The 10,484-nt window shown below is 52.3% G+C and overlaps 1 protein-coding gene across 1 annotated transcript; it reads right to left on the bottom strand.

Moving 5' to 3' along the window:
- Nucleotides 1-999: 999 nt before the first annotated feature.
- LOC118699418 (uncharacterized) lies at nt 1,000-6,631 on the bottom strand. The gene is made up of 2 exons (XM_036403430.2): nt 6,536-6,631; nt 1,000-3,144 (listed from the first exon to the last, which is right to left on the bottom strand). The coding sequence occupies exons 1-2, from the start codon at nt 6,541-6,543 to the stop codon at nt 1,758-1,760; spliced, it is 1,395 nt and encodes a 464-aa protein (XP_036259323.1). The 5' UTR covers nt 6,544-6,631; the 3' UTR covers nt 1,000-1,757.
- Nucleotides 6,632-10,484: the final 3,853 nt, after the last annotated feature.

Raw genomic sequence — 10,484 nt, 5'->3', positions numbered from 1 at the left:
CTTTGAGGCATGATGATTCGCCCATTGATTAAGAATCCGAGATATTTCCATGGGCAGGAGTATTGAATTTTTTCAGGAGCAATATCAAAACCTGCATCTTCAAATGCTGTAACTGTCTTTCTGATCACTGTGTTAAGGTAAGTCTTGTTTTGGGAGCAAATTAAAATATCATCCAATTAATACAAAATAATAGCTTCAGGGAAGGGTTTCCTGATCAGAGATAGAATTTTAGCCAAAACATTTGACATAAAACAGGGAAACTTTTCATCCCCTGTGGTAATGTGACCCAATGATATCTTTTGAAGGGTTCTGGGTGGTTGACGGTTGGTACAGAAAATGCGAATTTTGAAGTGTCTGCAGGATGGAGGGGAATATTGAAGAAAAAATCCTTGATATCAAGGATTGTGAGCTGCCAGTACCTGGGAAGCGTAGGAGGTAAGGGGAGACCTGGTTGCAGGGGACCCATTTCTTCTAAAACATCATTAACTTTCTGAAGGTCTCATAACAAGATCCATTTGTCTTTGCTGGGTGTTTTTATAACAAAACCAGGGGTGTTCAAGGGGCTCGTTGATGGTACAATGTGTCCTTTTGATAATTGTTCTTGTACTAGATCGTGGAGCACTTCTAACTTGTCTTTTGGAAGGGATCCATCCACACAGGAACATTGGTTTTCCAGATCATTGGTGGGGTGGTGCTCTCCACTGTGACCCCCACTAGAAACCCCAAGATGATTTGGCGATCTTTAGCCTTGCCCCGCACTGTGACACAACATTCCTGCCCAATAAGGTGATGTTACTATTTATAACAAGAGGTCTCACTATTGCTATATGCCCCTATGTACTTTCTACTGCCATAAAGTGTTTTCTTCTCAGGGAGGTCACAGCTCCTCCAATTCCAGAAACAGTGCCACAAGGTGACACCGACTCCTAGACGCGTGGCCATTTGGAGGGTAAAACAAGGGTGTCATTGTTATGAATATGAACGAGGCCAAACTTTCTCTGGAAAAAGAGGTTCTCGTTTATTAAAACAGCTACAAGAAACGGAGTACCTAGGGTAAGCCCAGGAACCCACGCAGCGAGCAAAAACCAAAACAGTGTGCTAACCCCAAGTGCACTGGGTTCTCCACAAAAAAAAAACAAGTATCCAAAAAGAAGAACCCTGACCCAACTGAACTCCCCCCATTTATAGCCCTCTTTGAGTCCAGGATTGGTCCATTTCCAGGCTTCTCATTGGTCTTTAACGCCATTCATTCTGGATCAATCGTTTCTGCAGGCCTTTGAACGATTGGTCAGATCTTCCATCCAATCCGTCTTTGACCTGGCCTTGTCCCGCCAGACCACCCTTCCACCAAACCCTGGACCCTTCTCCGAGTGGAGCGGTGGCCGGTGGATAGTTGAATGCCCAGGCTAGAGAAAGAGTCCAGCCAGCCTCCAGCCAGTCAGGCACTTCCCAGACACTAAGTCCAGGCCCTGTGCCTAAGCGATGTTTTGCTTGAGGGCGGGTGGCCGCGTTTAGAGACTCCAAGGCTGCAGGATACAAAGAAGGGGCGACTCTCGGCTTCTTAGGGTAGGAGGTTTATTGGAGAGGGGATGTGGAGGGTTAGGGAGCAGAAGTCCGGAGCACCCGAGGCAGGGAAAACCTCAGGTTATAAAGGGAAAGGGAGGGGTTCGGGACAACAAATCAGAAGAGGGGTAGGGAACATCTCCCCCTTTTTTTGTTTAAAAAAGAAAAAAGGAACGGTAAAGGCACAACACAATCTAAACTGAGGTTTGGGCCTGCTCCACCTCACCGAAGTCTGGGCAGAAGTCCTCGGAGTTTGAGTGCTCTGAGGAGGTGGAATTCCAGTCTTCGCCTATCTGTCCAGGGACTTCTACCCGGTTGACGTCCGGGCTAGCGATGGTTCTTGCTATGAGTCTCTTAACTAGCCCCCAGACGATGGAGCAGGCAACTAAAACAACGAACAGAACTAAAAGGGCTATAAAAACAGTCTTTAAAATGGAGCCTGCCCAGCCCGACAGTCCCCATACTTGGAAAAGGTCCCCCAGCCAGTCCGATGTCTGCTGTTTGATGTCATGCACCAGGCCTTTCATCTTGTCAATGGTCACCCTCACATCCTCGGCCCGTGATGTCAAATTCAGGCAGCAGAGGCCCTCGAACTCCTCGCAGCGATGGTTGTGCAGGAGCAGCAAGAAGTCAATCGCCGCTCTGTTCTGGAGGGTCGCCTTCCTCGTTGTTTCTTCGTCTGCTAGGAGGTCTGATAAGGTGGCTGAGGTAAGGTTGGCTTGTTTAGCAACCCAACACTCCAGGCGAGCCAATTCTCCCAGTGACTTAGCCACCGACACCCATGGCAAAAACAAGGTGACGGCTACAATTTTTGGCTTAGACCAATGAATAATTTCTGAATCGCACTCCAGGTCGAGCTCTTTAATGTCCCTCTTGGACCGGACCAAATCAGGAGTGGTTCTTTTCACTTTCCAATCATTAATTTTCATCAGGTTGGGTGTAAACAGCGACAGCCAACCTATAGTGCAAGGACCTCCGACCAGGCGAGAGGGGATGCCTGCCCACACTCGGTCTCCGCAAATGAAAAAGATTCCCCGGGGCAGAGACAGTGGCTGACTGCCATAGGTGGATGGGGTGTACAGCTGGGCGACTGAATCGCACCATTGACTGGCGGTGTATTCTTTCTTAAATTGCCGCATAGATTCAAACCGCTTGTCTCCGGGGATAGGGGAATAAACAAACTGAAAGCAAAAGGAAGCGTTGGCGGAGCCGAGCAACTCAAGTTGTGAGGGTTCAGAATCTAGGGGAGCTAAATTCTTAATCGCATCCCTCCAGACGAACCTGGGATCAACCGAGGAGGAAATGGGTTTGGTAGTTAGGGCAGTAAGGGGAGGACCAACAGGATAAGGTATCTGAATAGGAGGGAGAGGGATCCCCACGAGGCAGGTCGACATTGGGTCCTCTGCTGACGCCATGTTGAGACATATGTTCTCCTGGCCGATGGCGCTCGCGAGGGTGCCCCAAACGTTGGCCTTGGGCTGGGGGACGATCCAAGGGCCTGCCGATGGAATAGGCGACCCGAAGAGGATGGCTGTCGTGATGGCAAGGAGGTGGGCCAGGTCCATAGAGGCGGGAGAGTAACTAGAAACGAACAAAGAGAACTAACGTAAGAGATGTATTTAAACAGAGTTCTGCCCAGAGCAAGCAGGGAGTTAGCTAAAGGGTGGCTCCGTCTCTTGAAGCTTCCGCCGCCGCCACCAGCACGCTTCTGTGACTTGTTCCATGTTTTCTGCCCTTGGAGTCTTCCCAGGGCGGAAGGGCTTGACCCACTTAGCTGGGATCCACCTCGGACCTGAGGGGGTGGACACACAAGCGTATCCCCTACCCCAGGTCACGAGATCGAAAGGCCCTTCCGTTTTCCAGGTCTCTGGATCTTTAATGAGGACCGGAGGCCTGGCCCTGAGCTGCAGCTGCTCGTGTCGCCCGAAATGTCGCACGATGGGCGGGTTAAGATTTTCAAAAGAGCAGTTTAAGAAATTGATGGTATAAAGAGCCCTCGCGAGATGGATATGGGGGGACTCCACCTTCACAGCCACTCGTTGTTGTTCTAAAACTCTTTTGAGGCTCTGGTGGGTCCTTTCCACCACAGCTTGGCCTGTCGGGGAATAGGGGATGCCCGTCTTATGTTCTATTCCCCATTGCTGCAGGAAGCTTCGCAGCTCCCTGGACTTGTACGCTGGGCCATTATCTGTTTTGAGAACCTTGGGGATGCCCAGGACAGCGAACGCTTGAAGCAGATGTTTCTCGCAATCCGCTGCCCTTTCCCCTGTGTGGGCAGAGGCATAGACTGCGCCAGAGAAAGTATCCACAGAAACATGTACATATTGGAGACGGCCAAAAGATGGAATGTGGGTGACATCCATCTGCCACACCTCGCAACTAGATAAACCTCGGGGGTTAGCTCCCAAAGGTATGGACGGGAGCTGGTGGGACTGGCAGTGGGGACATGTAGCCACGATCGCCTTGGCCTGTTCGCGGGTTAGGTGGAACTGACGAACAAGGCCAGGGGCGTTTTGATGGAGTCGCTGGTGGCTGATCTTTGCCTGACCGAACAGATCAGGGAGAGGGGCAGCTTGAACTGGAGTGGCAAGGGCGTCAGCGCGCCTGTTGCCCTCCGCAATGAACCCAGGCAAATCGGTGTGTGACCTGACATGCATCACATAGTATGGTTGCTCTCGGTGGGAGACTAAATGCACAAACTTTGAGAGCAAATTGAATAAAGGAATGTTTGATACCTCCTGTAGGATGGCATTCTCAGCTCTGGACACCACACCTGCTACATAAGCCGAATCAGTGACAAGATTGAACGGCTCAGAGAACCTCTCAAAGGCCCTGACGACTGCGTCTAACTCTGCAATCTGAGGCGAGCCTTCTACCTCAGTGATATCGGCCTCCCACCGCTGAGTCCGAGGATCCTTCCAAGTCATGACTGACTTGTGGGATGCTCCAGACGCGTCTGTAAAAACTGTCAAAGCCTTCAAAGGGGTTCTACTTTGAACCGATTTGATAGATAAAGTGAGTTCTTGATTAAACAATTTATGGGCCGGCCGATCAACCGCAATTTGGCTGGTGTAGCTATCCAAAGCGAATTGAAGCATTTCGTTGGTTTCAAGGAGGTGATCAAGCATTTTTCTTTTTAGATGGCCCGAATCGAATTTTAACGGAATGTGAATGCATTCAAAGTCCACACCTGCCAACTCTCTGATCCGCGATCTGGCTTTCCGGATCAGTTCTGCCACCAGCTCAGCGGGCTGCGTCATCCTCTTGGACCTGTGATGGCTGAGGAACACCCACTCTATAATTAAGAGGGGATCCCCTGAGCCCCGGTCCTTGCCTCTGATGGAAGTGTCCCATTGGAAAATCACCCCATGGAGGTGTGGCAGTTTACCCAAAACAACAAATTTGAATGGCAGACCTGGATGGCATCTGTGGGCATGCCTGGCCGAGATGGAATTTTGGATTTTCTCCAGCGCTGCCTGGGCCTCTGGAGTAAGGGACCTTGGAGAACTAAGCTCCTCTCCCCCTTTCAATAAATTGAAAAGGGGGGCTAGGTCTTCAGTTGGAATGCCTAGCCAAGGCCTTACCCAGTTCAAAGACCCACACAGCTGGTGGACATCCGCCAGGTTTTTGATGTTAGTTTTAATAGCCAATTTCTGCGGAACAACGGTCCGCTTTGTTATTTCAAGACTCAGGTACTTCCAGGGTGGCATCCGTTGAATCTTTTCCTGCTGAAGCTCGAACCCTGCACCAATAAACGCATCGGTTGTCAAGTCAAGCGCGTGGGTAAGTAGGTCGCTGGTCGGAGCACACACCAAGATGTCATCCATATAATGGTATATAATTGTGTCTTTGGTGGCTGCACGTATCGGGGACAGCAAGGAAGCGACATACCATTGACAGATCACTGGGCTGTTCTTCATGCCCTGTGGAAGGACCCGCCAATGGTAGCGCTTACTTGGGGCTTCACAGTTGATGGAGGGAACCGTGAAGGCGAAACACGGAGCGTTGTCCGGGTGCAGAGGAATTTGGAAGAAGCAATCCTTTATATCAATAACAGCCAAATTCCAATTTTGGGGGAACATCGTAGGGGACAGCATCCCTGGTTGGAGAGGCCCCATATCTTCGATGATATTATTAATTTGGCAGAGGTCATGAAGGAGCCGCCACTTGTCTTTGTTGGGCTTTTTGATTACAAACACTGGGGAGTTCCCCGGAGACGTGGTCTCCACCAGGTTGCCCTTGAGTAGCTGCTCCTTAACGAGCTCGTTGAGCGCCGCCAATTTTTGTTTGTTGAGCGGCCACTGCACTACCTGTACTGGTTTATCTGATTTCCAATTCAGCTTCCAGGTAGGGCGCTCATCAGTGGCCGCTGCCCAAAAAACCTGGGGAGCCACTGGAAGGTCAATTCGGGCTCCCCATTGGGCCAGGAGGTCTCTCCCCCACAGGGGTTCCGTGTAGTCTAAAATGAATGGGCACACTGAAGCCAATTGCCCATCCGGCCCCGTAATTTGCACGACACTCTTTGATTGTCTGGCCAATTGCAAGCCCCCTACACCACGAACGTGCCCTGGCGCGTTTTGCAATTCCCAATGTGACGGCCATTCCCGGGAGGGAATGATCGTCACATCTGCCCCGGTGTCCAACAAACCCTTCAGGGGCTTGCCCTCTCCCCCTTTTGAAATGTAACAGTTAAGGTGGGGTCTTTCCTGCCCCAAGACTTGGGCCCACGCAACAGTTGGGTATTGCGATTCAGTTGGTGGATATCCGATGGCCCAAGTCATTTTGGGAACAGGGATCGCCTGCGCGATCACCTGTCCCTTCGGCAGGAAGATGGGGGGTTGGACACAGTGCAGCCCCACGGCGAACTGTCCCGGGTCAGATGGTAAGAGACCTGGGATTATGTTCACCACGTGTGGTGTGTGTTTTGTGTCCCCGACAACGACGTACTTACACCTTATCCGCCCCCAGTTACCTGGGCATTCTGGGTTGACAGACACGAGACGGAAATCGGAGTCTTTTAGATGGAGAGGCTCCGTCAGCTGCAACCTGAAGGGTCCAAAGGCATTAAAGGTGGTTAACATTGGTTTTGGTTGGAGACAATATATAGAAGTCAAGTCCGGTGAAGAAGCGTCGCATTTGGCGGGCGGCGGTTCCTGCTTTTTCCTCTCCCTGCACGATGTTAGCTGTCCTGCCTTATTTTTATCCTTGCGCAGGGGGGAACTGCGCTCTGATGTTAGTTTTTTGGCTGGACTGTCCCCCTTTGTCCCTGCCCCTTTTTAAATTCATAAAACTCTCTCCGCAGCGGGCAGTCAGGCATCCAGTGCCCGAGCCTGCCGCACAGATGACATGGAGCATTCACGGTGGATGGTTCGGGGGTGGACGAGCGGCTGGCGACCCTGGCGAAGGCGTCTTCTGGCGTCTCTTCAGCGGCGCTGACTCGGGGCGGTGGTGGTCTCTTCCTCTCTCCCTCCCTTGATGGTATAATCCGGACCTTCCGGGCGCAGACTTCGAGCAAGTCGTGCAGCGAGGGGGACGGGTGCACCGGGAGGCTGAGGATGGCATCTCTACACACAGTGTTACAGTTGGAGGACACCACCTCTTTGACGATGTGCTCCCGGGCTACTTCATCTGCCACCTGCTGCTCGACTGCTTTCCTCAACTTCTCGACAAAGTCGAGGAACGGCTCTTCTGCACCCTGGAAGATCTTAGAGAAAGGGAGAGGAGGGGCCGCCCCCGGCAGGGCCAGGAACGCCTTCTCTGCTGCCCGAGCCGACTCCCGGAGTGCCTCCTGGGGTATGGTACTCGCCTGCGAGTACCCATCTGCCCAGATCCCAGTCCCCAAGAGCTGGTCAATGGCCAGGACATTGCCCATGAGATCTACCCCGGTATGGGGCTGACCCCACAGGCCTGGGAGAGCCTCTGTCACTCCCCTCTTCCAGGCTGCCTCCCACATAGCTTGCTCGGTGGGATTGAGCAGGCATGTGAAGAGGCGCCGGATGTCATAGGGGGTGACATCGGCCTCGGTGAGTGTCGCCTGCAACACTCCCCGGAAATACTCGCTGTCCCGGCCATAGTCTTTTTGAGCTTTGACCAGCTCTTTGATTTGCGAGTGGTTGAGGGGGACCCACTGTCGACGCACCCCACCATCCCCTTCAGGGTGGTACATGACCGGGGCTGCAGATGGTAATGCAGCTGGCCCCGGTCCCCGGGACCCGACCCCTCCCCCCCCGGATCCCGAAGCGTGGGAACCGGAAGGGGAGACGTGGGAACCGGTAGAAGGGACGGCAGGGGTGTGGCTGGGAACTAGAGCGGGGTGGTCCGATGTTCTGGGACCCTCCCAGGAGGCAGAGCCAATGGGCGGGGCACTGTTACAAGCGGGAGGAGGAGAAATGGGAGTTATCATGGGCGGAGCCAAGGGAGGAGATACTGTGGGAAAGATGGGGGGGGGAAATGGGTGGGTAAGTGGGAGGAGGAGTGGGAGGGACTGAGGAAAGGGAAGGGCCAGGGAAGGAGGAGGGACTGGGAAAAGGGCAGGATGAAGGGGGCGGGACATTGGGAGTGACCGAGTGGCAGGAAAGGGTTGGAACTTGGAAGAAAGGGGTTCTGGGAAGAAGAAGAAGGGGGTTTTCCCGCCAACCCGGCCATGCGGTCGCCTCCATCTTGGGCTCCATAGGAGCCATCTTGTGGAACCGGAGGCGACCGAGGGCACACATGGGACTTTAGAACTGGGGTTTTTAAACTTGGGGTTTTAGAAACAGGGGATTTGGGGACGGGAACAGGGGAGGCAGGGAAGGACGAGGAGCCCCTAGGAGTCTGGCCAGGAGTCCTAGGGCGGGGGGACCGAGAATTCCGAAGGGGGCCAGGGGACGGCTGGGTACCCTGCGCCTGGCTGGAAGGGCGAGCTGCACCCTTCAGAATCCCGGATTTACCTTTGTGGTGACGGGAAGAAGGGTTGGGGGTAGAGGGAGCGGAGTATGAACTGGGGTGAGAACTGAAAGTAACTGATGGTCTCTCTGAGCTCCCTTTGGCTCTCAAAATGCCTTTAACTTGTGACGCTAAAAATGCTAATTGGGAGAGCGAGGCGTCCCCCGACCTAAGCAACTCCGAGAGTCTGTTAGTCACTCTCCGCCAAAAAGCAGGATTTTTGATTAAAGCAGGGGAAACCTTGGGGAACTCAGAGGAGATCCACTTAACCAACTTCTTAACTTCCTTTTTACTAAAAGAACAATCCCCCCCCACAAGGACACCTGCAACTTGGAAATAAAGCCCCTTCTGGGCTGCTGAGAGCTTGGCACCCATAGCTCAGAAAGATGTTAAAAATCAGCAACCGCAGAAAAGCCTTCCCCGTACCAGTAAAGGAAAACAAAAAGAGGATAAGGCTGCCACTCACCGGCCCCCGTCTAGATACAATAGGAATGGCGACAGAACACCGAGGGAAAAGAAAGGTGACAGGGAGAGCGGCAGAACACTCACCAAGTCCGGGGGGTGACGAACTGAAAACCGGGACGAGGAAGGTCCTGCAACAGGACGACTCCAGGTGCTGGAGCTGCCGTCCGGGATCCCCGGGGAGCGCTACCTCGTCAATGAGGTCTGCTCGACCATGGGGTAGTTCCGCATCCAGAGGGATTATCGAAATCCCACCCATGGGGTCCGTGCGCTGATGATCTTCAAAGCTCTACTGACCTCAAGACCGGTCAGGAGCTGTCCGGAGAGGGGCCCCACGTTGGGCGCCAGAACTGGAGCGGTGGCCAGTGGATAGTTGAATGCCCAGGCTAGAGAAAGAGTCCAGCCAGCCTCCAGCCAGTCAGGCACTTCCCAGACACTAAGTCCAGGCCCTGTGCCTAAGCGATGTTTTGCTTGAGGGCAGGTGGCCGCGTTTAGAGACTCCAAGGCTGCAGGATACAAAGAAGGGGCGACTCTCGGCTTCTTAGGGTAGGAGGTTTATTGGAGAGGGGATGTGGAGGGTTAGGGAGCAGAAGTCCGGAGCACCCGAGGCAGGGAAAACCTCAGGTTATAAAGGGAAAGGGAGGGGTTCGGGACAACAAATCAGAAGAGGGGTAGGGAAGATACATTTGAGACTGACAGTAGTGGGGAGCCAACAGGAGACAGTTGCGGGTGGGGCCCTGGCCCCGGAACCAATCACCCAACACCCTAGCCAGAAGCTTCTGGAAAAAGAGGGAGGGGTGCTGAGTGACAGGCAGGTAGCTAGGGGAGGGGAACAAACAAGATACATTAGGGAAACCATAGTAACGTGGGAGGGGTACAGAGATTGACATAAACTGGAACTTTGGGCAGAACCATTAACATAATAACTGGGGGGAGGGGGGGGAACTGAACAGACATAGAAACAAACCCCAACATCCGAGAACATTCTAATAACCCCCCCCACTCTTAACATAATGCAATTAATATAACATAAGTAATACAATATAATTGAACTCTACCCTAATTTAACATAACTTAACTTTTACCTATCACATCTCCCCCCTCTAAAACTTTGATCAGGCTTTAGCCCCCATCAACCTCAAACCAGTCTCTTGACAGTTATTTAATTAATTTCTTAACCAGTCTTTTAATCAGTGCTTTAACATGTTTCCTCTTCAGTCGTGTAGAGTTGTCTCAATGTCTGGTAAATCTGGTTCATAAGCTGCATGTCTTACTTCTCCTTTAATCGGTTTCCTTTCTGAACAGATCCATTTTTCTTTCATAGGGCATTCCCCCAACAATTTCAGTTTAAAAATTCCCTATATTTTCGATTAGCCAATACACTTTTCCATCCTCTATACAGGTGGTTAACGATAAAAAGTTGATACAGTTGGGGCTCAGATTCGAGTGTGTTCTGAGGACGGCAGCCCAAGACTCTCCTGCATACAGAGGATGATAGCATTTTTCACACAGTTTTATCTCCCCCTTATTGATGC

This window comes from Molothrus ater, chromosome Z (genome assembly GCF_012460135.2).
Source record: "Molothrus ater isolate BHLD 08-10-18 breed brown headed cowbird chromosome Z, BPBGC_Mater_1.1, whole genome shotgun sequence".
In the NCBI taxonomy this organism is placed as follows: Eukaryota; Metazoa; Chordata; class Aves; order Passeriformes; family Icteridae; genus Molothrus; species Molothrus ater.
The sequence above is the reverse complement of the archived record's forward strand: the minus strand, read 5'-3'. Positions and strand labels throughout refer to the sequence as shown.